This window comes from Beta vulgaris, chromosome 3 (genome assembly GCF_026745355.1).
Source record: "Beta vulgaris subsp. vulgaris cultivar EL10 chromosome 3, EL10.2, whole genome shotgun sequence".
Classification (NCBI taxonomy): Eukaryota; Viridiplantae; Streptophyta; class Magnoliopsida; order Caryophyllales; family Amaranthaceae; genus Beta; species Beta vulgaris.
Window position 1 is genome coordinate 34,169,170 of NC_079204.1, and position 27,761 is coordinate 34,196,930.

Genomic DNA, 27,761 nt, shown 5'->3' on the forward strand with positions numbered 1-27,761 from the left:
TCATGCTTTCCGGATGATGTGGGACTCTACCATTTACCATTTGCCTTCGATGCTGCCAATTTCCACATCTATTTGCATGCTTTTGTTGGACTTTTCTTCGGAGAATGCTTGAGTCAAACTATGGAAATGGTTTTTTGCTGGCAATGTGAGACTCTACTAATGACAATCATTGATCATTCATTTGCAATAAAATTTGATCTTGCATGACATTGCGTCTGCTTCAAAATTTATTAAAATATTACAACTCAATTTTAGTTTGTTGTAAATGTAGAAAGTAAATATAAGCTAATTTATTTTAGTTTGGACCAAAAGCGAAATAAATTTTTGATTTAGATTTTCAACCCTCGAAGACAGTGACACCAAATAGTGAAGTGACAGCTCAATAGTTGGAAAGGTAAAAGAAAAGGTCCTACTTTGCTTTAGAGGGCTGAACAGAATGGAAGAGTAAAAGTAATCAGCTTAAAAATATACACATGATGTTTTAATATTAGGCCATGGAGAGAGAAAGCAAACAGAAAAGTAAAAGCAAATTGAAGCAATATCATGCAAATACTTGAGGGCATTGTGTTGATTCAGAGTCTTAAAGCCGTGGTAATCTTAATTCGAGGAATTTTTGCTCAAATATATGTTTCTCAGATATCCTCTCTTCCCCCCCCCCCCCTCTCCTTTCTCCTCTTTCCTCCTCTCCCCCCCCCCCTCCCTCTCTCGCTCTCTCTCTCGCATTTCTGCCAGAAAGTGGACAAGGGTTTGCGCCCAGCGCCTTGTTGCAGTTTGAGGCATGTGCCTCCCAAATCCGGCAGTAGGTCGCTGTGCCCAGCTTTTCCAATGTGGTTTTCTTGGCGCCTTAATTTGCCAGACAGGCCTTATGCAGGCTTCTTATAAATAAGCTCTAGATGTGCACAGATTGACTGATATCAACAACCATCAAGAAAGAAAACAGATTATTTGATAGCAATATTGTCAAAAGCACACAAATTGCAAACATTTTGTGAATACCCAAAATATAAAAAGCAAGAAAACTAACAAAAGGCGTAATAAGCCTCAAAAAATGACGGTGAACATGAGTACAGCTTACATCCAGTGATTGTAACAAACTTCCAAGTCTTCACTAACCTGAGCAAGAATATAAAAAAGGGAGAATCAGCCCGGTTGAATTGTTCAATAAGTGCACCACGCTCCATGCCAGATGTATGCCCGTCTAACCTAAGGTATCGATATTGTTTCCATACAAGATACTCCTCCATGACATCAAGCAATCTCGTCATTGTAGAGAAGAACAGGACCTGCAAAACAACACCAGAGTTTACCCAAACTTATTCACTTTACGAACAAATCATGCTATAACACAAGTACAAAAGATATACCAATCTTGTAAACCAGCAAGATGATACTAGCCCAATCTTACAAGAAACAATTGGGTAAACAGACACTAGGATCAAGCAAGTGAAACCCACACCCAAAAACATTTCAAGGGTCAGCGCAAAGCTGTAAGTAAAGCATAGTTGCAGTAAGACACCACTACCCAATACTGGGCATAGCGTTTTAATCTCGTAGATACATATATCATCTAATAGAATTTATTAGTTATTTAACCTAATCCTATCAAATAAATACAAGCATCGCAGGGTCAATTTTATTACACTCACAATAGGAGATGAACCATAAGATAAAGATCTTTAGGAGTACATCACAAAGATAGACAAATTGATAACACAATTTTTTCCAGACTTTCGTTCATTAGGATGTCAATTTCAGTTGCACTTCAAAGTTCAAAAATCAATAAAAAATCACTGCGCAACTATTGTACACAAGGAATGAGAAAGTTAGCCTATGAATGTAATCATGTCGGTGTTACCTGCTTCACGGTAATGTAATTGTCCTTCAATCAAGGTAACAATTACTGATTAAGATTAGGAATAAGATTCAGGATAGTCTAGGCTGTCATAGAGTTTTGCTAGAAACAAACTATAGACTCTGGGCCTAAAGAGGTTGGGCTTACTACTAACTATTACCAGGTCCTATCAATCACACTTTTAACTTGGGCCTATCAATCACAGAAGTAATCATCATATGAGTAGGAAGCAATCATAACCCTAATTACTCAAAGTAACCTCCACCCCTCCACATTATAGAGAGAGAGAGTTGTCTCCTAGTTCTAGGAGACATAATTACTCATAGTAACCTCCACCCCTTCACATTATAGAGAGAGAGTTGTCTCCTTGTTCTAGCTGACATCATTGAAGGTAATTTAATCGATTTTTTCACCAAATACCCCCGAGTTTAAATAAATTTCACCTGGTACCCTCTATGTTTTCAAGATTCACCAGGCACCCCTAAGTTTCATAATAATACACTCAAATGCCCTTAATGACTAACGGCGATTAACTCCGTTAGTCTTAAACCTAATTAGCCCTAATTAACTTAACTAAATCCTAACATCTAACTTCTAATCCTACCCTAACCCTAACCCATAATTTCCAACCCTAATCCCACTACAACCCAACCACCACCCCCTCCCCTCCACCCACCCTACCCCCTACAGCCCCAATCCCCACCGCAACCACCCCCCCTCCACCCATTCAATTTCTACCCCACCCCTTCGCCTCCAAACCACCACTATGCGAACCACCTCCGCTGCACCATCTCCCTTCGGACACAAGGAACCCACGCCAACAACCCCACCGCAGCGCCCAGCACTCCATTTTCCTTCGCTTTCCTCTCAGCTCGATTCCCCTCCCCTGTTTGCTACTCTGCTTCGTTACTGCGGTAGCCCAGCCGGCTCGCGCCGTGACGCTGCCGTCCTACCCATGTCGGTGCTCCGTCGCTGCTTCCCTATCATGCGTTTCTTCCCTAAAGTCGAAAGGAAGCGGAAGGGGTTGGGGGGCGCCTGCTGGCAGCACGGGGGTGGGGGAACTGCGGGATGGGGGGAGGGGGGTTGTATGGGTGGTGGGAGGGTAGGGGATGGGGCCAGGGGTGGTGGGAGGCTGGGGGAGGGGTGGTTAGGGCTAGGTTTAGGATTTAGGGTTATTGTTAGGGTTAGGGCTAAGGGTTAGTGTTGGGGTTAGGGCTAAGGGTTAGTGTTGGGGTTAGGATTAGTGGTAAATTAGGGTTGAAATCTCTTAAGTTGGGTTAATGACTAACGGCGATTAGCGGAGTTAGCCGTCGTTAGTCATTAAGGGCATTCGAGTGTATTATTATGAAAATTAGGGGTACCTGGTGAATATTGAAAACATGGAGGGTAGCAGGTGAATTTTTTGAAAACTCGAGGGACTTGGTAAAAAAACCGTAATTTAATTTAAGATTGAAGTGAGTAGAGCAATCACGCTTGACAATTGGGATTCTCATCTTCATACATGAACCACAAAGCTTCTTGAATTCAAGCATCAAGATTCAAGAGGTATTACTAGTTTTATGTGATTCATAGCAATCTATGCATGAGACAGTTGTTTGATGTCAAAAAAATAGTTTTCTAAAACGCTACTTATATAATATTAATCGGAATCATTTCAGATCATTTTCGGTCTGTTGTACTTCGGGTTGGTTCAGGTCCACTTAGGTTTCGTTTTTGATACGATTTTTTGGTTGCTCGGGTCCGTTTGAGTATCAAATAAGGATTTTTGGTCATTTCGGATCGGGTGAAAATTTGGGTCGAGCCTATTCAGATTTTTTTTTTGCAGTCTAATGCATGAATAAATCTTATATTTGTTTCGAAAACAATTACTCTGGTTTATAAAACTTACACTTATTATATACTTCTTCCATTTCTAAATATATGGACATTTGCATAGTAGTCATTATTCATCTATCAACCTTATCCTATATAATTTCATCAATGTATTAAGAAAAAAAATGTAGTCAAGTGTGGTATTATTTGATTCATCTCAGTGTATACTCTCATAATATCAATTCTTAATAATTTTTACTTACACATAATTAAATATATTAAAGAGCAAAGTAGTGCATTGGATAGAGTGTAGGTAGGAAATATTGCATGTATTTAGAAATGGAGAAAGTATCGAAAACATATCTTAAAAGCTCATAATAGTTACTTCCTTCGTTTAGAAATAATTGCGCCATTTCATGTTTTTCACATTTGTCAATGCATCATTTCAAACATAAAAATTTCTATTTGTCAATAAGTAAAAATTATAAAAAGTTGATATTAAAAATAATATACATTGAGACGAATCTAACAAAATCTCATATGACTATGTTTTTCCTAAAATATAAATCACCAAAGAAAATTAAAGTGCTAAGTTGTGAATAGTAAACACTATACAAATGGTGCAACTATTTCTAAACAGAGGAAGTATTAGTTAAATAACTTAAATCCAAAATATTTTGCTATTGTCCTTATCTACTCAATACCATTCTATTGTCCTTATCTACCCAAAACCAATAATATAAGAATTTCCATAATACATATGGGGTCGTTTGGTTAAATCGGACTGGTTTAGTTTGGATGGGATTAGGTTCAATCAATTCAAGTTGATTCGGCTCGAGTCAAATCGGTTCGATTCACTGCACGTGAGGTCAAGTTAATTTCGTGTGTTCCGATTCGATTTGGTTTGGTTTCATTTCGTTTCGGGTTTCGGCTTGAGTTTCATGGCATCATTTCGGGTCCAAATTGGTTGAGATCTTCATGTTTGGATCAACTTTGCGTGGTCTACTAATACTAAGAACTAATATTACGGGAAAAGGTACTATAGGCCTTATCCTTTTGAGTTAGCATGAGAAATAAGCTAGGTAGTTAAACCTCTATATACAGAGACATAATGAGACACAGAGAAGCATGTTAAAAACTATGGAAAGTAATTAATAAATAGTCCTCTCAAAAGAATGGGAACATTGTAACGGGTGATTAATCACCTTGATTAACATTTATTCAGTCATATCTTGCTTGTTTTCTCCTTAGTCCTTTCTCCCTTAATCTCTAAATATCTGTCCACAATCTCTCTGTTTTGATCACTAAGCTAAGTCGAATTTTAGCAAAGCATGAAACCCGTGCAGTTCCCGATGCCGTAGTTTTTTCATTCTTTTTTGTCAAAATCTTATTCCTAATCTGGTTGTAGTTTAAGTTTCCACCGTGGTGTCCTTTCAGCACTTCTCCAACAAAGTTAATTAAAACCTTTTTTGTACTCATTTCACATAGTGTTTTGTTTTTACTTCAGCCCAAGCAAAAAAGATTGCTATCAGAATATATGGTATTTGTTTCTTAAATGCTGGAGAGAGGCCACACAAACTGTGGGAGAAAGATAAGAGATGACTGATTAGTTTTACGTTTCAGTTTGGGGAGAAAGAATGTTGAAAACATTCAACCATCCATTATTCACAGCTACTGTAAATTTTTTTATCAGTTGGATTTTCCCGTTCCCATAGCTTGTTCCAAACAATTTTCCATGTAAAGTGGAATAGTGCATATAGTTTCTGCAAAGTGTGCAAGTGGTATTAACACTTAAAAGATTTTCAAGCATTCATAATATTTGAAAGTTGCTGGATCTGAGCGATGTGATGATAAGTGCATATCCTTTGACTTACCTACCTAAAGAAAAACTTCGAATTTTTACTTCCAGTAAAATATAAAAGGATTTTCAATTTCTTCTTCTTTCCTTTGAACAGACTCAAGAGTACAAAGCCTTTGTATTCCAGATTTTTTTTATTCCCCGTATCGATTGAACAGAGTCTCCATATTCTAAATTTCTTTTCTTCCAATAATCAAATACTCAGATAAAAAGCCACATTGGATCTGTATCCCTGAGTCCACATAACTTAGATAAACAACACTCCAAGGATAACAAACAAGCAAACATGCAGAAGACTTTACTTCAAGTGCAAGGGAAAGTAAACCCATACCCGATGATTAGTCGCTTTAAGTTTAGGAAGCAATCGATCGAGCATCTCAAGCTTGCCGCATAGTCTTATAATTGGTGGCAGAAAGTGTTTAGGTATGAAATTATCCACCTTCATAGATAAAATTTTCCACAAATAGTTAGTAGACAAAGACTCGGGAAAATGCACCTATCCTCCAACCCTCACCCTAAAAGAAATGGACAAATCCCATAAGCAGAAAAGTGGCATGCCTCTTCTGCATGAAGCTGGCTAAGATATGGATGATTGCAGATATTCCTGAGCTCCATAACAGAGTTGTGAACAGTTCGAGCCTGAAAATTAGTGATCAGCATGAGAGATGACAGATGCTGAAGTGAGAAGCCTATAACATGCACGGTGTGAAACTGGTCTTGCACTTTTTTAATGTTTTCAAATTTTTGAAAGCCCAAAATACAAGCATATGTATTTGATCTGAATCTGAATGCTTCCCTAGTAAAAATCAAACATACAGCAACCAAGATACAAAATAATGAAACCTTCGTCATTCCAAGTGAACCAAGATTTTCCTCCACTCTCTTCATCAGGAGCTTTTGGTATGCAGAAGCCTCGCACCTGACAAGCCTCTCGATTTTCTCAGGTAATTCATTCTCAACCTGCAATAAAAGCATGATGATTAAGCTGCTTTAGTTACTCTTAAATTCTGGGGAATAGCTAAAGGGATCCAATAACATATATGAGCAGGAGATGGTTATTCATGCAATGAAGAATATATAGAATCCAAGTAAGACGGGTATTAACGGAAAAGTTGTGCATACTAAAGTGAACCAAGCTCTCAAGTCTCAAGGGAAATGCAAAAACCAATCTAACTACGGAGATGACACCAATCATCAGAACCCAAGCCTCCCTCTTCTATAAATCAGGCAATAACTAAGAAAATAACCTCTCTTCTCATGAATGCATTCACTATACACCAGGTTGTACCATGCCCATGTGTATGGTACACGGTACACCCAAGGCTACTTCTTGATCATTGAAGCTCTTGATAATGTGTGTATTTTGCTCTTTTAAAGTTCAAATGAGCAATGAGCAAGAGAATAGCCTTGGGTGCACCATGCTGACGGTACACCCAGGTGTACGGTAAAAGTTGTATTGTCTAGTCACCTGCTCCAGACCATCACATATTGCTCATCATCCCGACGAGCCAACTAGCTACGCGCACTTGGCAACTTAAAAGTGAGAGGAAGTGCAAAGGCATAAAAGGAGTTTAAATAAGTATCACCCAACTCCCCAACAAAACAAAACCTTCCACCACCCATCTAGCTTCCTAAACACCTTCTCGGTACCAAGTTCATAAAGCCCGTTCAAAGACTATCCCCTACACAAAGACCAAGGTGAGGGATAAATTATAAGTGATACATACTAGCAAAGAAGAAACACATTTGAAATTGTGATAGGTGGTCTGTCATGCATCAAAATAGTCTTTGCACTACAGAAAGATTGCGTGCATATAAATAATTAACTTGTTGGTTCAAAATTCTTAAGGATCCCAGGCACTCACATACATGGGAGTAAATTTTAGGTGTCACCATTTTACCAGGCAAGACAAACGATCATCAATGAAACAACAATAAACTGAAATCATCAAAAGGACCTTGTGTTTCAGCCTTCTAAGTACAAACGGACGAAGAACTTGATGAAGACGATTAATAATCAATAGATTCTCCTCCTCTGATAGCAAGGCCTGGTCATGGGTATTACAAAATTATGTGAAAACGTGAAGAGAAACACTAAATATAAAACGAAGAGGAGAAGCTTGATTAAAGTTCCACCTCATCTGGAGAATTGTCCCCATTACTTTCAAATGGTTTGTTGAACCACTGAGAGAAATCCTCAGAAGAGTTGAAAATGTTCGGTAATAGAAAATTGAGCAAAGCCCAAAGCTCTTCAAGATTGTTCTGCAAAAAAACAATGTTAGTTGACAACTCCACGACTTCGCAAGGACAGAAATTTACAAAACAATGAAATTGATTAGGAATATGGGATTCGGAAGAGTCTCAACCAGCAGATCAAATGTGTGAACAAAGAACGCAGTAGAATAAAAAGGTTAATGAATAACCTGTAAAGGCGTTCCAGTTAATAGCAATCTGTGTGAACTATGATAAAGCTTCAAATCAGCATTTAGCTTGCATGATGCATTCTTTATTCGATGTCCTTCATCAATTATAACGTAATGCCAAAAAATTTTACTCAGCTTAGGCCTGTCATGCTTATTCATCAAATATTCATATGTTGTCAAAAGGACATTGAATTTCTGATGGATGATGCTCTCCCTACAGCAAAAAAAATAAACAGTTGCAGTTACACAAGAGAGTACGATTGTCAGAAATTACAACTCTCAAATATAAGTGCATTACTTGAATAGCCTGCGCCGCTCCTCTGGAGGCCCTGCATAAACAATTTTGTTTATGCCAGGTGCCCAAAAACTCATTTCCTGTTCCCATCCAGGAAGAACGGAAGAAGGAACAACCACCAGGAAAGGTCCTCTGTCATTTTTTGTCTCCATCAAGTAACAAATTAAGGAAATCACCTACAGTATAATTCTGATCTGTTAAATGCTAAAAAACATAAGTACCAGCACCATAGCCTTCTTTGCATCATGTGAACCATTAACATCATACCTGAACAGTTTTCCCAAGACCCATTTCATCTGCAAGTATCCCATTCAAATGATTATTGTAAAGTGAGACAAGCCATCGCAGGCCATTCATTTGGTACCTATAAAAAAATGAGATTACATATCCGTGCAAAAGTACTGTTGCTGATAAAAAGAGAACTGACCATAGATTTCTAAGAAAGAATTCAAATAACAACTTCTGCTCTACTCACTCTCTCAATTTTCCACCCCGTAGTCCAGCTGGTTGCTCCGCAATGTTCTCCTTGATACTGCAAAAATTAAAGTGCAAGGTAAAACAAAAAGGAGGGAAAACTAAAATAACAATTTAGGGCATGACTATCAGCTTATCATAGCTTCATATTGTACTAGATATTGACCTTCTTATTCAATGTGTTCCCTAAAATGCTCACAATACAAAAAAATTCACATTTTTCTGGGAAGTTACATCACACCATCAAGATCAGCATTTTCATACCCAACACATTTAATTATCTTAGTGCCATGTTTCTGTAACCTAATATGTTTTTCAGAGATCTTGTCAGAGCACAACCTTTACAGTTCCAACTAAGACGAAACATATCCACTTTAGGTTTAGATTCAGTTTTGAGCTAAAATTCTAAAACATTAAAGAGATAAAAGTATAGCGATAAAATCTGCAATTCAAGGGTTCAGCTTGAATTAAAAACCCAGATCGATATCCACACACATAAGGCGTTAAGGTTGTTTTTGTTATTACTCGGATAAAGTAGGTCTGTATCAGTACTTTATGTGGCTCAAATGAACTGGATTTTAGATCTCATCAAATAAAAACTTGAGTTATTCTTTAATTATTATCTTCAATAAAACCTTCGCTTGCAAGTTTAATTTTTTCATTCACTTTGGTCCCAAACCCGAATACAAGATAAAAAGATTGCAATAGGTAAATAGGCAATAGACAGCCTCGGACTTCGTCACTTCGATAAGCATAAGTTGAAACAATATTTCTATAGCTATGCGCTGCACTTCTTACACCCCGATGTAAACATAGTCTACAACGATCTCTAAGTTGCTCAGAAGCAGCATTCTACATCAATGGTGAGTGTGGTATTAAATAAGCAAGGGCTTTGAGGTTCTAGGCTTCTGTAAGAGATCCAACTCGCCAGCCATCCCAACTAAGGCCACCTCTGAGATTTACTTACTCTAGACGCCACGTCAGCAGGAGGACACCTGAGCAGGTACATGATGCTGTTATAAGGAGAGCTAGGTGGCACAACAGAGGGTATGCAATCATTGGCACCAATGTTACCTGGACTCGGCTAGGAGTGTCGAGTTTGGGTACGGATCCGAGTGTCGGGTACGGCACTTCCAAAAAATCAGGACACGGGGACTCTGTCCGGATTTTGGACACGGGTACGGGTATGGCAAAATTAATATTCTATAATATAAAATTCAATAATTAATCAGGTAATTCAGATTTTATAATTGTCTATTTGTAATATACTAATAAAATTAAGGTATTTGTTTAAAACCAAAAAGAATAACAACCTAGCCATAGGCTAAGAAGAACAAAAGTGATTTTAAAAAAAACAGAACACATGAAGGAATTGAAAAGAGAGAAAGAAAAATAAAAAGAAAAAAGAAAAGAAAAAGAAGAAATGTCACGTGAAAACAGAACAGAAGGAGAGAAAGAAAAAGAAAAGAAAAAGAGTCATGTGGACTCATAAAGGAAAAGGAAAAGAAAAACAAAGCGAAGGTGACTAGGTGAGGCAAGAAGTTCGAAGAGAGAGAAAAAGAGAAAAGTGAAGAAAGGATACAGCAGTAAACATACCGGCGAGTTTGAACCTCCGGTGGCGAGTTTGAAGCTCCGGTCGCTGAGTCAGGGTGAGTTATCGCCTTTTTCTTTTCTCCTCTTCTTCTCTCTCTTTTTTTTCCTCTTCGAACTCTAGGGTTTGAGAATCTAGGGTTTAGAGTCGCCGTGTCCGAGGAAACTTTGCCGAATCCAACACGTATTTCGTACCGGTGTCGGTGTCGTGTCGTACCGACACCGGTATATGGTAAAATTTGCCGAGTCCGGGTAACAGAGAATTTGGCACAATCATTAAGGAAAGAGCGGAGAACACTCCGAGAGAAAGAATAGTACAAGTGCAGTAGTATAAATAGAATGATAGAGAATTAAGGAGATTATCCAGAAAAGTATTCTTCTAATAGTAATTAAGGAGTGTGGGAGGTCACACGAAAAACCGGCGACGGGGTTCTATTACAATCGTGTAAGAGCAAAGTGAAGCATGGCACCCACGGACACTCAAAGAGTAGACCAGTTAGAGGAACAAATAGCCGAAATCCTAGCACCATCGCGGAGGAAGTGGTCGCGGCAATTCGGGAGACTGAGGGAAGGATGCAGGAAACCATATCCACCAAACTCTCAAGGAACTTATTACCAACCTTTGAATGAGACTTGACGGAAGGATTAACCGAAGCCGAGACAATCACGACACATTGGTAGATAGGGTTCAGTCAAGCCAAATCCAATTCCATGAGGAGGTGAGAGCTTTGATCGAAGCAATTAGAGAGAGGCTACCTCCGGGATCTCGAGTTACGGAAGAACATGATGAGATGAGTGACCGGAATGGTTTTGGAAGAGTTGACCACCCTAGGATCTCAGGATTCTGGACCAAGGGGGAGGATTTCGTGGAAGCCATAACCTTGACAGGGGTGGCTATAGTAGCGAAAATTGGAAGTACAGCAAGCTTGACATGCATAGGGAACCAACCCGAATGGGTGGGTTCTTAGGGCCGAGCGGTATTTCTTATTCTACAATGTCTCGAAGGAAGAGATGCTCGAGATGGCGGTGGTCGGGATGGACAGCAACGCCCTCCTTTGGTATCAACGGGAGCATCGTCGCCGCCCTATTCATAGGTGGGAGGAGCTTAAGAGCCGATATTGAGGCGATTTCGGTCGTCCACTGCAGGGAGACTCCACGGGCAATGGTTGGGGGTTAGGCAAACGAGCACGGTATGAAGAGTACATGAGGGCCTTTATTGAGTTGGCGACACCACTAAAAGACGTACCAGAGCATATAGCCTTGGGAACTTTCCTAAATGGGCCAAGGGAAGATGTGAGAACAGAATTAATTGTCCAAAACCCTAGAGATGTGGACCATGCGATGGATCTGGCCATGTGAGTGGAAGATAGGAGGATAAAGTTCACAATTGGGTAAAAGGTGGGGAGCTCAAATGGGACCCCTCCCTGGCCCGCTCCAAAATCTCTTTGAAAACCACGTTCCAGGCCCTGCAAAAGGATGAGGTTTGTGGGTGGAGTTGAATCACATGATGGAGAAATGTGAAAAAAGTGAAAAGAAGAGCAAGTGTCACCACTCCCATTTTTGCAAGCTAACCATAAAGAGTTATCAGTCTTCCACCTTCCTATGGCTCTAGCGCCGCGAAGAGACAGAGCACTCCAATGTGTCAAACAAGGGCATGATCAGATGTTGGTCCCGCCTAATCGCTACCCACAAGGTCAAAAATATGAGATAGAGAGGTTGACGGACGATATGTTGAAGGTTGTGATCATATGCCTCTCCATAAGTCCTTTTTCCGATCGACTTTCCTTGTAAAGAAGAAAGATAGGTCGTGGAGGTTTTGCGTCGACTATCGGGTACGCAAACCCAATGATGGTGCCTAACAAGTATCTAATTCACGTCATCGACGAGCTACTTGATGAGTTGCATGGTTCTCGAATCTTCAACTTAAAAGTCCGAGTATCATCAAAGTCGAGTCAAGGACGAAGATGTCTCCAAAACCGCCTTTCATACCCATGAGGAGCACTACGAGTTCCTCGTTTTGCCCTTTGGGCTCACCAACACTCCAGCCACTTCCCAATCACTTATGAACGAGGTTTCAAACTTATTTACGAATTTGTGTTTGTCTTTTTCGATGATATTCTCATATATAGCAAGGATGAATACTCCCACCGGGATCATCTATCTATTATTTAGGAGACCTTGGTACGTCAGGTGTTGTATGCCAATGGTGACAAGTGCGAGATTAGGAAGGAGAGGGTGGCTAATTTAGGCCACATCATTTCGCCAAAGGGTGTGGCAATGGACATGGAGAAGGTCCAACCAGGTTAGATTGGCCACCTCCAAAAAATTTGAGAGAGCTTCGTGGCTTCTTAGGATCATCGGCTACAACCGGAAGTTCTTAACTAACTTGTCCAGAAAATGCTCTTCCACTCCCGGCACAGCTTAAAAAAGATAGCTTAATTAGGAGAGGAATCGGCAGGGCCTTTGAGTTGTGGAAGCAAGCTATGGTGAGTGCTCCATTACTATGCCGGATTTTCAGTTTGTGGTGGAAACTGACGCCTCTCAAAGTGGTGCTGCTTTAAAATCAGCACCCAATAGCTTACAGAATAGCTTACACTTGAGAAACGGTGAAAATGATGCTTACATAATAGCTAGAATGAGAGTCAAGCAATGACAAAGGATCTCTGAATGGTGAAGTGTGTGAAGGATAAACACCTACAAATTCTTGTACACAGCAAACACATACAAATAGACGGAGGGAATACTTTGATATTTTATATAATGAAGTCAAATGGGATTACACAAAAGGGTGAAACGGGACCGAAAAGTGTGAGTCAAGCGTAAACGAGAATTAGGCGCTTAACTCCCTTACCCTTTACTAAAACCCCTTTCTAGTTGCCCTTAAGCCTCATTCCCTTTACTAAAAACCCATTTTCCCTTTACTAAAAACCCATTACCAACTAGCCCGCGAGCCTCATTAAAGGGTAATTACGGACATTACTCAAAACCCCCAATTAACTACCCATTAAGGCTCATTAAGGATATTGCCCCTTGTAGACACATAATTTTCAAGCCCAAGCCATATTTCCAACCAATTTTCGAAACCCATCTTCGAAAACGTTTTCATAACTACTTTTATAAAAGCTCGTGTTCGGATACCCTTATCAAAATAAATAGTTTTATGAAAACCTATATTCTAAAACCCTTTTACTAGCCATTTTAATTAATAGAGTTAATAATTATATTAATTAGTTTTATTAATTATGTTTTCAAAACAATCTTTTATAAAAATTCATCTTTATCTAAAGTATTTTCAAAACATCCATCTTAATCTAAAATACCAAATCTAAAATCTTTTCAATAATAATCTTTTAGAAACATTGTTACTTTCAGTTACATTTATCCACATATATATATACATACATACATACATACATACATACATACATACATACATACATACATACATACATACACACACACACACACACACACACACACACACACATATATATAGACACACACACACACATATAAATATATATACACACGCACACATATATATATATATTAACCCATCATCCATTCGCCGCAATCGACCCACACGAAACTCATCCTAATCTTCTTAGCGCCAGTTCTCATGCCTCTTCTAATCATCATGCATCATCAATATTCTTTATAAAAATCATAGCAAATCACACATAATCTAGATTTAATAAAAAGTCAAAACCACACCAGTTACTATACACAATATGAAGAAGTAAAAACATCAAAAACAATCAAACTTTCAAACAATATTTTCGACACAACATAGTATTATTCAAGGCTTATTCTAAATGAATCCAAGATCCATGCAAATAAATGATCCAGATGGATTGTAAATATTTGCACATTATCTTCTCTCATATTTCGATTTCTTTTTCATGTATATTATTTTTCATACTTCGAGTGCTACATTTTCCACATTATATATGATTGTTAACCAATACCTAAATAAAAAATCAAATAACTTGGACAACCAGATTAGGTGAAGCAAGTGCAAGAGCAACAAATAAACCCTTTGGTTTCAATTATACAGTTTTGACACTTGCATTCTAAACGTCAATAATTTGGTGAGATCAACACCGAATTTAGTCATTTAGGGATGTATCAAGAAGTTCACTTTCTGAACTTACGAAAAAAGTGGTTAAACACTTAATTTGGACAAGTTCTAAGGCCGAAATCCAATGTTGCATCTCATGGGTTGATCAAAGGTCCAACATGAAGTGGTGTGCATCAAAAAGAGCCCAGATTCTATTTGGGTTTCTATTTAGCTTCTATTTGCTTTTATTGTTATTTTTGAGTTGTAATAAACCATGAGATTATTCATAAAGTATCTCATGATTAGGCGTGTGTTTTGCTTGATGATTAGGTGTGTGCTTTGCTATCTTAGGCATGTAATTAGGAGATATTTAAGCTCCTTACTTGCTGGTTGTAACTCCTTGTAACAGCTCATTGAATGAGCTTAATGAGGGGGCGTGAATCAAGGAGCTTTTCATGCTCCTTGAAACTGATTTGTTTAGACAGCTTTTCTAGGGTTGTGTGGGTGTGATTCAAGCTGCCTTTGCTGCTCTTATTTCCCATATAAGAAAACCTTTGTGTTTATAGTTTTTACTTTGAGTTTGTCTCAAAGTATTAGCTAATCCTTATTACTTTGAGTGACTCTTACAACAAAATTGCAAAAGCTCATGGGGGAGTATCCGTATTTGGCGGAGTAGGTGAACGTTCTCGTGAAGGAAATGATCTTTACATGGAAATGAAAGAATCCAGAGTGATAAGCCTAGGGGAGATTGAGTGAGTCTTATCTCTGATGTGTTCTTGAGTTTTGGCATCTATCCTTGTTTCGAGTGTTTTCTTGGCAAAGTGAGTGTTCTGTTCTCCCTAAGTTTAAAATCATCATCCAATCCTTTGGAAGGTGTTTCTTATCATTAGGTACCTTGATATTTGATTATTTAATTAAAGTGGTCATATAAAAATTAGATCTTTAATATTAAAAAACCAATTTAACACTATTGTCTTTTTTCAGGTTGCAATCAATTAACCTTATGAGTGCATAGCAATATATTGTCATTAAATTAAGGGTATTCACCCCGAATCCAAATCTCTTTATTTTTTGGTTCATTAGTTTTTCCTGAAAACTGATTGGTGACGATAGTTTTACAAAAATAAAATTGTGTAGGTCACATAATATTATATAACTACACCCCTTGATAAGCACAACAACAACAGCAAGACATCGATTATTGGCATTTTCACAGCATATATAATGAGATGTCGGTGGGACGACACACACAGTTAAGGAGGAGCAATTGAGGGAATTAATCACACAACTAGCACATCTAAGATTCATTAAGGAGCTTACCCCTTGAAAGGCACTCAAAATTTCACGCTGCATACCTAGGGTTTAGGCTATCTCCATTTTCCACAAACCTAGGTGGTTTGCAATTCCCCTACTAAGTCCGCATCTATCCCTAATTCCCTACTCCAACCCCTTCTCACGTAAGAAAGCCAAATAAGTATTGTACTATGTCACTAGCGTTACTTACCCGGTTACCCCCCTTCTATACTATTGGTAACTCGAAACATGTCAAAAAAAAAAAATGGGTCGTCATAAGCTTCTCATAGTGTAGGGGATACAACTAACATTGTTGTGTAAGGATCCCTATTCAGATATTTCCCCAGCATTAGTTCTCTTTAATATTACCCCATAATCCAAATAAATAATACTTACCCTATTTCGATATACTTGACACACTTCTCCGTACAGTTTGCCGATGCATAATTTTATCCATTAATAACTCTAATTCCCTATAAGATTAAAAAAGTTGATATTTTGAAAATATATGTCGAGACGAATCTAACAAGACCTCAAATGATTATATTTTTCCTTATGGTAAAATAACAAAACACGGTCAAATAAAAGTGTGTGAATAGTGAAAAAGCCAAACCGTGCCAATTAATTTGAAACAAAGGAAGTAACAAATAAGATAGAAAACATTTTTTAAAAAAAGAAAATAAGTATAATTTGGGACCTCCGAACAGCTTCTATTAAAGTAAGGATAAGAATTTGGTTCAAGGAATCCTATACGACAAAATAAAGCCTGAACATTAGAAATTATAATTAGATCTGGTAGGATCTAATCATCTAATAGCAAAAGACATGCGATCATACCTATGAGCAATCAAGTAATACTTCTCATTGCTTTCCTTGTAATGCTGCAAAATGAAATTTCCATGGTATGAGATAAAAGAGTTTTGCCCCCCCCCCCCCAACAAAAAGGAAAGAGCACCAGGAAAAATCCTTCCTTACTACTTGCCTTTGCCTGATCACTTTCATCCTCTGTCTCTGTGAAAATGTCACTACTCTCATCAATAGTGGCAATCCTGTTTTCTTCCATCTCAAATTGTCGAGCAGCAGCCTTTGCCTCCTTAAGCTTTGATCCAAGCTTCTGGAGATACTTCTCTGTCTCTTTCAGAAGTTGCTTGACTCTATCGGATTTGGCATCCTAAGCATTGTTCAAATTGAATGTCAGCACAATACTGAAAGCCAGAAAAGGCAACAATTAAGTTCCTTCATTAATACCTGAACCATCCGCAAGTAACCCTCCACATCATTGATTTTCAGTAAGTTGATTTTCTCACGCTGAATTCTGTCAATTTTTTCCCTGTGTATCCGCTCTTTTCTTTTGTGAAACTCCTTCACATATCGATTAAAACCCTTGCAGCGTTCTCTTTTATATTTAAACACATCTTCCAGTTTTTCCCTGAATGCAGTTCAGGCCACACATACAGTGTAAATAATCTTTCAAAACAATATATATACACAGAGAGAGAAAGAGAGATAAGTTCATGTGAGAATGCATTTTGACGTGAGAAATGAGTAAGTCGTGACACCAATGAACAAGTGATTCGACTCCGACCTTCAAAAAGAATTTTGCTGTCACCCTGAATGAAACTTCTCCGACTCTAATGAAGATGTGATGTGACTCCAACCTTAATGTGACACTAATGAAACATCGTTACGACTCCAACCTTTCAAAAAAAATAAAAGAGCATTTTTTTTTTGGGGGGGGGGGGGGGGGAGGGGTGTTAGGTGTGACTCTATGGAGAAGTGTTATCACTATCAGTTCTCCTCGGTTCTCACGTAAGATATATGCAGTTTATTAAATACTTCTCACTGTAATCAAACATAAAACGTCTAGTTCAAAGCTCAGGTACTAAACACACTTGTGAACTTCTACTTCACTGAAGAACTCCTTCTGCCTCTCACGTATCCTCTTCTGGCGTTCCTCCTTCATCTTCTGCTCAAATTTTTCAACATGCTTCAACCTCCTACCGACACGGTGTTTCTTGATCGACTTCAACCGATCCATGTCAGTTTGAATGGGCTTAAAGAAATCACTCAGAATATTTCTGCAGAAAAGAATTCATAGATATCTCAGATTAGTAGAGAAAAAAGAAGATTACAGCAGAGGACACACATGTCCTACAGAAACAATATCACCTTCGAAGGCAACGCTGAAGCTCCAATAACTGAAGCTTTTTCAACTCAATCACACTCCTTGTTTTGGCAGATATATCTCCAGATGAGCTCACTGTTTCCTGCATATCACACAGAGAAGACAACAGAAGAAATTGGTATGAACACGGATTTCAAAGAGAAAGATAAAGGAAAATTAAGAACGATAAAGGAACTGATAAAGGAAAATTAAGAACGATAAAGGAACGATAAATTAACTCCAGCATTCAGGAGGTGGGTACCTCGCCCAGCCTATTACAGCATATCTCATTATTTTGAATTATCCTCTTTAGAGTTATTTCCTCCTAATTGTACTAATTTCCTTTACTTCTTCCTCACTCTTTCTAACAAACTTTGTATTCCTTTCTTATCCTCCTGATATGTTATGAGAGTGCAAGCCTGATTTGGGTTCCTTGCAAAATCAGCATCCTTTGGTTGTGTATAAAACAAGTAATAAAGATGTCAACTATCTTCACTCTGTATATGAATTCTAAGGTCCAGCTTGAGGATCAGCTTCAGACTCACAAAGTGATTTTGGTTTAACGTTTAAATGGAACAGAAGGGAATGAATATGATACAATAAAAATTTTAAAAAGTTGTTTGGTTCAGGTAACTTGGGTACCGACCTCCATCGACGGGTTTCTTGTCCCCCACATAACCCCCTAAATCTCATATCCACCCACACACGCATCCCCAATGGATTTAAGTTTCATACCTCCCTCCTTTTTGTAATGGGTTCCAAGCCCATAATTCGAGTGAACAAACAACCGAAGAAAAATTAATGGATTGCCAATCCATACCCATCGGATTCTCATTCTCATGCCATTCCACTCTAATCAACAATAGGACTTGTAACATATGTTACTAGACTCTTCAATCTTCATTTTTCCTCTAGTAGTCTTGTCGGATCCTCTACACTCAGACATGGGTATGAAAAACTCAACACTTGATTTTGGGCCAAAATCCTTGAAAATTGTCATAAAAAAGACGAGACGAAGAGTTCAAGTAACATAGCTTGTAACAACTTTGCTCCCAAAGCATGGGTTAAACTTCAGTAGTTGAAATCATGAATCTAACACAAATACTTCCTCTATTTCTTTTTACTTGCAACTGTTTGACTATCACGCTTGCCAATGCATAACTACAACCATTAATATCTTTAAGTACAGTTATTTAAAAATAATCAAATCTAGATTTTTGGAAAATATACATTGAGACGAATCTAACAAGATCCCACATGAATATGTTTTTCTTTAACAATAAAACACCAGAGATAAACTACGTAGACTTTGTGATTAGTGCAAAAGTCAAATCGTTGCAAGTAAAAAGAAATGGAGGGAAGTATAATCAATGACACACGAAATCTAAGCAAGACTAAACAACAGAAAATAAAATCCTGGAACTAAAAATAAAATAAACAAAGACAAGTCATACATCTATGGAGCATATAACACGGAATTTGCAGATCTTCAATGCAATGGAACAAATAATCATCAAAGAGAGGTTCTCATCTAAAGACATAATCATGCACCTAGGCAGGCCAGACTTTGTTCCTAGCAAATCAAAGACATTAACTAACAAATTAATTCAAAACTGACTCCCAATTAACCTCGCAGCTGCTACAAGTGCCACACAATAAATAGAATCACTGCACCAAAATACTGATGAACCAAAAAATTTGCACCATACATGCACGTGAATTATATGGCCAGGTGTTTTCTGTGTTGCTGGCTTGCTGCCACAGATGTTCATGTTATAGAAATCAATAGCTTGTTAAAAACCACACAAACTGCCAAGTACACCAAAATCCTGAGACAACATTATGATCAATAACATTCACATACAGCTCACGTAGGTTTCATCATGTAAGGAAAGTAGGATTTCTTGGGCCTTAGCTATTGATCAATAACCACCAGTACAGATCTATACTCTGTATAAAATATAGTGGATCAAAGCTATGCAGATCCAAACACTTCTGAAGTATTTATGCAGGCATAAATACTGTAGCAACTAGGCCACAATACCCATCCAGAACTAATGTTTTAAATAAAGTCAAAGCAATATAATAGAAAGCCAATAGAAACAGCTATTTATGGAATTATGGGAAAATTCAGTTCAATTGGTTTCCTCTCACAGTTATATTTCATTTCAATTCAGATAAATTCTGTTCCCAGACATATCAACTTCAGTTCAATTCAATTCAACCCAGTTTAGTCCAAAAGAACGGAGCCTTACTCCAAGAGTTAAGAGTTCCTCTTGAAAACCTGGCATCCCCCATAGTCATAGCAATTTAATCAAGACACTAGCTTGGCTGACAATCAAATTCTCAACGCTTCTCCTTGCATAACAAACACCTTTCCGTATCTCACTGGAACTTGGGAAAGATTGGTCATGATACAAGTTGACTAATATTTTTTAAACAAGATTTAAATCCACTTTTCTTTTTGTGTTATACAAGATCATGGACGTACCAAAAGGATTTAATATTATTCAAATACCTTTAAGGCGCTCAAGTCCCAACATAGAATTTTAACTACTTCTACTTGATTAGAGAATCCTAAGGGATTACTATGAGATTTTGTAGCATTGACTACATAATCGAATAAAAAATATTGGAATTGTAATAGGTTCACTCACTGAGATATGTTTTATGTTCATTAACTTCCTTGTAAGAAAAAAAGCATATACCAAGGTAAACTTTCAGAAGGGAAACTAAATTTTATCATTCACACAAGGTATGATAGCCTGTAAATAGGCTTGTTTGACTAACATAAATCCCAAAATGAAATAATCTGATAAAATATATAACTCCTAAAAGAAAAATCAATCAGCTAAAAGTGGTTGATACTTGAAGAAGCCGAATCCAGCATTATAAAGCCTGATATAATGATATACACCTATTTGAGGGATTCAGCACCATGCTAATGCAACACTACGACTTTTACTCAAAGAGAGTCGAAAAATGTAAGGTAAACTTTGATGGAGAAATAAAGCAACCAGCTTAAATAACCCCAGAATCTGATAATTTTGAATTTTGCAATGGAAAATAAATAATAAAATTTAAACAATGAGGCACAAATCCTTATTATATGAAGAATGATCTAGAGGGGACAGTCAACAAGTGGGGATATGGATAAAGCATTGATATTACGACAGGGCCTCTACCTCTAGAGAAGCTTGTCCATTGAAACAAAATATTTGTTCACAATTAACCCGACCTTTAATCAGATATGCTACTTAACAATGAAAATAAGAAGTTAACACAATTTACCAGGTCATTTTAGTTCAATCTGTTATAATCCAACAAATAAAGGGTTAAGTTTCAACTATACACTAAACAAGGACAGAAAAGCAGTCAGACACATATATGATATAAACACAAATACAACTATGCAAGAATCAACAGGAAAGTGTAAACCTTCAGCTCATTAAAACAGGTGGCAATTTTGTTATCTGCTTTCTGCAGCTTTTGCACCCATTTCTGTTCAACAGCAAGTTTTTTTTTCTGGTGAGCCATAATCCACTTTTCAGACAGCGTACATTTTGGAGAAGGGGGCATGTTGGCAGACACCGACTTTTCTTCTGCTTCAGGCTCGGAGACTTTATCCGTAGGAGCAAGTGCGTTATAATCCTTATGCATGTAATTTGAATCAGGAACTACTTTAAATCCATCTGAGATAGATCTTGTTTGGATTTCTAGACCACCATTACCATCTGCACATAAAAATTAGATGATGAGAAGCATTCTTTTGGCTAGAGATTACATTGAGACAGTTCGAATCTAGAATATATGCAATATGATATGGACTAGAACTCCTCAGCAGTCACGGAGGAAAATAGACAACGCAGGCCAATCTTCTGCACATAGTCAAGCCTATTTTGCATATGCTTCTCAAATATATTGTTCCCAGTTTTTAGTTTCTTATTTTTTTTCTACGTCTTTCACCTAGGCCATAAATCTTTTTATACCGCCTTTGTTCTACCATTTCTACTTTAAAACATTTGCCAGCACACAACTCTTAGCATTAAATATCTTGAACTATGTATAAGTAAAAAATTATAAAAAGCTAACATTCTAAAAAAATTATATCAAGAAAAAATATGACAATATATTTCCCAACATATAAATTATACAAGAAGGTCAAAGTGGACTTTTTGAATAGTGTCAAAACTCAAAATGGAGAATAGCAAAAAAAAAAAAACAAGAGGAAGTACGACCAATTGTCTTCTATTTTCTATTGGTCTTTTTTGACATTTTTATACTACGTACCTGATAGGTCGGATACCGTACTACCCCTCCCCCTCCAGGCATGACTATTTCCTTTATTTTCAAAAATCGTGTAATAAACCACATGATGCTATCAATGCAACTCAAATAATTAAGATGGACTTTTTTTCATTTTACAATTGGCAATATACCCCATACTATTTATAGTTTTCAGCTACATCGTAGCCTATTCATCCAAGCATCTCCAGCCAGGTATTCCACTCACCAAGCAAGGCATTTCTGAGCAACATATTAGCATCATTTGCTGGTCTTGCCCTGTTATATTCTTTGTCCATGCCTTGAATTGACTTCCAAGATGCGGACAATTGACTATCAGCACGCTGTTGATTCTGAATATTGCTGTCACGTTGAGACAAATTTGAAACGTTCCCGTTACAACTTCCTAATTCATGTTGAACCGAGGCATGCAATGGCCCCCGAGAAGGGTCATTATGATTAACTCTTGTCCACCTTATCATATCTGGCTTCAACTGCTTGTTCACACCAATAACACAAGTATCAGGATGCAAGATTTCTTCATTAATATGGGTGGCTGGACTCCTCATTCCTGAAGTATCAGGATGCAATGAATCTGCTACAAGTGCAGATGAGTTGGCTGTTTCCTGACTCTCTCTATCATCCTCCAGAATCTCATTGTCAGGAGGAAGGTGTTTCTTTTCTTCATCAATGTGTGAAAGGTTAGCCAACGAGCAAGGTTTTACCACCACTGGTTTTATATTCTCAGCTTCCTTTGTGAGCAGATCAGCCTCTCTGACATCAGCAGGGGCAGAAACATCACTCTTCACATCAGCACGGTTTCCTACAGGCAAAGCGACTTCAGACATACTGCTTGACTCAAAAGAACATTGTTGTCTTCCCTGATCTTTAATTAGCTCATTTTGAGTTCCATCTACACTGCTGTTGGATCCTACTAGCATCAGAAAAGTGAATTAGCACTATCTAGAGAACAAAGTACATAATTTTTGCCCAAAAAAAAATATTTCGGATACAAGTGATTCTGGAAAAAAAAAAATTGGGCAAAGTACCTTCTTTAGATAAGATGTTCCCAAGCGCAATCTCAAGATGGAGTCTTTTTGGGGACAAACCATTTCTATGCAAAATAAAACTTGTCAAACAAATAACCAGCTTTTCTGACATTCTTAGCATAAGTCTTGCTAGATAACTACAATACACACCTGAATGCTAAGAAGACCAAACATTGGGCTCTGAGCTGTTTCAAATGATGCTCTTTGAAAGGCATGCTTGTTGAGGAAGCCGAAACTGTTTGATACTTTCCTGAATCTCTAAAGACTGAACTTCCAGGTAATCCCCCTTCACAGAGATTGCTGGAATTACCAACCTGAGGGAAAAACACAGCCAAACAATATCATAATCAGTGAAATTTCATAAGGCTACAAGTGAGACACTTAACACGTAAAAGACGGCTTAAAGACAGTAAAATGGTGTGAAAAACCCAACTTAGAGAACAGTAGTTTGGTCAAAAGGAATTGTAAAACAAAAGACGGCTAAGGATGATAAAAGGCCTGAACAGAAACTATTTTCCTATTCCATTTCCGTTCTCAAAAAAAAATTCTAGACAACCCACCTTCCCCTTTAAGGCAGAGACACAATGGGAAAAATCATCATTCAGCGTACTGCTGAAGCAAAGTAATAGATTAACTCTCAAACGCTTTTCACATCAATATGCTATATTTATATAGAGATGCGGAACCAGGGGACCAGAGGTACAACAAATATTGTAACAACTTGGCAGGGAGAGTCAGCTCATACTGCTGCACAGTTTACTAGGAGCTCATTAAGGAAACCTAAACGTGCCCAACAGAAACATGGATCGGACAACGCCAAAGACATACTCCTGTTAAGTAGCCAGAGGTGAAAAATCACCTGAGAAAGCCTATCAGCATTTGCCGGCGTATGGAAATTTCCAGCAGCATCCAAAGAAGATGCTAAATTCAGGTGTCTCGTAGTTATGTCAACTTGAATACCAGATGGTAGAGTGCCCGGTACAGCTCTCTCTCGGAAATTTGTTGAACCTTTGGCGTATCCGTGCTTCCAGAATTCATTCTCAACTGCGAATTTACCAACACCCAGATTAACAGAAAAACAACTCATGCAAGCATATGTAATGAAAGAAATGTTTCGGTCTTGAGATATATATATATATATATATATAGAGAGAGAGAGAGAGAGAGAAAGAGAGTTAAGTTCACATGAGAATGCATTTTTACATGAAAAATGAGAAAAGTTGTGACTCTAATGAATAAGTGATGTAACTCCAACCTTTTTAAGAAAAATGTTGTAACTCAAAGTGAAAACTTTTGTGACACTAATGAAGATGTGATGTGACTCCGACCTCAATGTGACTTTAATGAAGAAGTGTTGTGCCTCCAACTTTTAAAAATTATATAAATTGATAGATTAATTTTCTTAGGGGTGGGTTGCTGTATTAGTGACTCTAATGAATAAGTATTAGTGACTCTAATGAGGAAGTGTAGTGCTTCTTAAGTCTTAAGTCCTTCGCATTTCTCAAGTAATATGTTTTCTCATGTGATCTTGCCAACATATATATAGTGAGTTCATATGAGAATGCATACTTATATGACAAATGAGAATGAATTTTACACGCTATAACTCTTATGAATAAGTGATGTAACTCTAATGAAAAAGTGATGTAACTCCAAAAACAAAATATTTGAAAAAAAAAATTCAAAAAAAAAACATTTTTTTTAATTCAAAAATTTTTAGAGGGATATAACTCTAATGTATAAGTGTTGTAACTCTAAACCAATCGTGTGGTTGAGATTCATTCTCATTTCTCAAGTAAGGAGCATTCTCATGTGATCTTGCCTCTATATATATATATGTATATATATAAAGTTCACATGAGAACACATCTTATATGAGAATGTAAGAACAGTGGAGTGCTAATCCATTTTAGTGAAAATGTAATCCATTTTTTAGATATAACATGACAATCTTTTTGCATGAAAATGTAATCCTTTTATAAGATTGGCCCCGCAAAGAAAAAAAATGTTATAATTTAGCCAAAATGGATTACATATCAGTAAAAAAAGGACTATAACAAAGTGTTCTCATTTTCTTTGAACACGTCTTATATGCAACATATGAGCAGTGGAGTTCTAATCCATTTTGGTGAAAATGTAATCCATTTTTTAGATATTACATTGACAATCTTTTTTTCAAGAAAATGTAATCCTTTTAGAAGATTGGCCCCGCAAAGCAAAAAATGTTATAATTTAACCAAAATGGATTACATATTGGTTAAAAAAGATTATAACAAAGTTTTCTCATTTTCTCATATATGGATAGTTCTCTTGCGAATCCAAAACATATATATAATACTCCCTCTGTTTCTTTTCTTTTAATTGTTGCATAGTTTAGCATGCTTTTCAAAATGTTTTTTAACACCTAACTAGTATTTTGGCCCGTGAGACGCCCCGAGTCAGTTACAATATCAAATATATTATTATTCATAAATTTCATAATTAATTTTAGGGAAATTTCAACAAGTACCCATGAGGTTTGACGTAATTCTCAAATTGCCTCACATTTAGAAAATTCCTCATATACCCTTGAACTTTGACTTTTTGCGCTCAAAATACCCTTATAGCTAACATAACTCTAACACCTTTAGTTTTTTCTCTCTTTCTCCCCAATTTTTTTCTCTCCTCCCACCATCCTCCATTAGAGACTATCTAAAGCTCCAAGATTTCTCTCTTTTCCCACCTCCATTGTTTTCTCTCCCCACACCTCCATTGCTTTCTTTCTCCTCCTAATCTTCATATTCATCTTCCATCTCTTCTTTCTCTCTCCTCTTCTCCTATTTTCTCACTCAAGAAGAGTAACATAATGAACTCCATTTCTCTCTTCGATGGCAACAATCGCGTCCAAATATGAGCTCCACTTTCTTGTTGAGATGAACGTTTTTGATGTGTTTTGCCAAACTATGGAAATTACAAATAACCTTTATCAAATTCTCAAATACGTGGACTCAAACCATAAAATCTGTACAAATTTTGTGCAATCTCACAAAAATGTGAGACACCCACATGAAGAATTTCCTTATATCTTTGGCTTATCATTTTCCTTATTTTGCAAAATCTTTTATTTATTGTTAGTATCTTCTTGTTTTTTTAAGTTGCTAAACATAATCAAAACTTATTATGTTTCTAATTTTTGAGAAATCTTTTCTATTTGATGTAAGTATTTCTTCTTTTTTTATTTTTCTATTTTCCCTATACCTTTGGCTTATCATTTTCCTTATTTGCAAAATCTTTTATTTATTGTTAGTATCTTCTTGTTTTTCTAAGTTGCTAAACTTAATGATAACTTTATTTTCTCAAATTATTCCTAACAATCATAAACAATAGATGTAACATTTCTTTTTGTCGTGACTTAAGAAAACAATTTCATAATCGATTTAGTTACTAATAATAATAATGAACTATTCCTTCAATTTCTAAGAAATCTACCCACTTACTTGTAAACTACTCTTTCAAAAGCTTGAAGATTTGATATTGGTCAAACAAATAAATGGATAAAGCTGCTTAAAAATTAAAGGGTAAGGATTTAGAACAATTACATTAGCTAGAAGTTTTTTGTAACCAATGGTAATAATATATCTAAACTTTGATGTGCTTTTGTTAGTGTTTTTATTCATCATTTTAATTTTATAGTTAAGCTTTTAATTTGCCTACTCGGACGTGTAAGATTGTTGGTCAAGATCCGCCAGCGGTCACATGGCACATATATTGGAGAGTGTCATGTGCCATCGTTGCTTTGATAGGAATGTCTTTTAATATATTTGTATAGACTATATATATCTCTTATTCCTTGTAAGTAAAAATTATAAAAATTTGATACTATAGATCTATATATGACAACACATGACTATATTTTTACTTATAAAAAGATCAAAATGATCAGTGAAAGTTGGTAGATTTACTTCCCAAAATAGAAATGTAGCAATTAAAAAGAAACAAAGGTGTATGTTTTCACAAACTTGTAGAAAAAAATTGTATGGAACTACTTTTTAAAAACAAAAATATTGTACGAAGCTACCTTTGACTGGATTTCGACGGTTGAAAACCTTAAAAGGTGTGGCCCTTTTCTCTATTTTTTCCCTTCCTTTTACATCCATTTTCACCCAAAATTTTGATCTCCTTAGATAAATGTATTAAATTATGGTTGTTAGCAAATTTCAGTTAAACTAAAGGGAAAAGAAGCACTAAATTAAAGGTACTCAGCAGTCGAAATCCAACCAAATGGTAGTATTATTACAACTTTTTTGCTTTGAAAAGGTATTTTCTTGCAACATTATAAGGTGGTTTGCATAAATAATATGTTTTAATAAGGTACTTTCTGATAAATGATCAAATATATATATTGAGAAAGACGGGGGAAACGGATCACGTAAAACCATTTCTTACACCGAAAACAGAAAACGGGAACATAAAATGACTAAAAAATTTCACAAAATGAGCAAGAAATTCTTAAAATGAACAAAATATAAAACGAGCAAAAAAATTTTAAGTAAGGAAAGATTGCTCGAAATGAGCAAAAGTTTATTGAAATGAGCAAAAACATAAAATGAGAAAAAAAATTTAAAAAA

The 27,761-nt window shown here is 36.8% G+C and overlaps 1 protein-coding gene across 10 annotated transcripts in view; it reads right to left on the minus strand.

Annotated features, from left to right (window-relative positions):
* Positions 1–27,761, minus strand: part of LOC104883506 (uncharacterized) — a 65,248-nt gene that overhangs the window by 26,813 nt on the left and 10,674 nt on the right. For 8 of the 10 annotated variants that reach the window (XM_048641386.2, XM_048641396.2, XM_048641391.2 and 5 more), the window contains exons 7-26: positions 24,014–24,198; positions 23,305–23,468; positions 23,155–23,219; positions 22,335–23,039; positions 21,260–21,555; positions 17,827–17,924; positions 17,550–17,735; positions 16,906–17,086; positions 16,640–16,828; positions 16,495–16,538; positions 8,716–8,772; positions 8,508–8,604; positions 8,244–8,416; positions 7,946–8,159; positions 7,659–7,784; positions 7,481–7,570; positions 6,366–6,482; positions 6,081–6,161; positions 5,854–5,961; positions 1,114–1,283 (exon numbers count right to left, since the gene is read on the minus strand). In XM_048641386.2, the coding sequence (XP_048497343.1) occupies positions 1,114–1,283; positions 5,854–5,961; positions 6,081–6,161; positions 6,366–6,482; positions 7,481–7,570; positions 7,659–7,784; positions 7,946–8,159; positions 8,244–8,416; positions 8,508–8,604; positions 8,716–8,772; positions 16,495–16,538; positions 16,640–16,828; positions 16,906–17,086; positions 17,550–17,735; positions 17,827–17,924; positions 21,260–21,555; positions 22,335–23,039; positions 23,155–23,219; positions 23,305–23,468; positions 24,014–24,198 (3,346 nt within the window). Of the gene's footprint in view, positions 1–1,113; positions 1,284–5,853; positions 5,962–6,080; positions 6,162–6,365; positions 6,483–7,480; positions 7,571–7,658; positions 7,785–7,945; positions 8,160–8,243; positions 8,417–8,507; positions 8,605–8,715; positions 8,773–16,494; positions 16,539–16,639; positions 16,829–16,905; positions 17,087–17,549; positions 17,736–17,826; positions 17,925–21,259; positions 21,556–22,334; positions 23,040–23,154; positions 23,220–23,304; positions 23,469–24,013; positions 24,199–27,211; positions 27,306–27,761 lie in introns of those variants that run through there. The other 2 variants (XM_048641402.2, XM_048641387.2) reach the window with 2 other exon arrangements.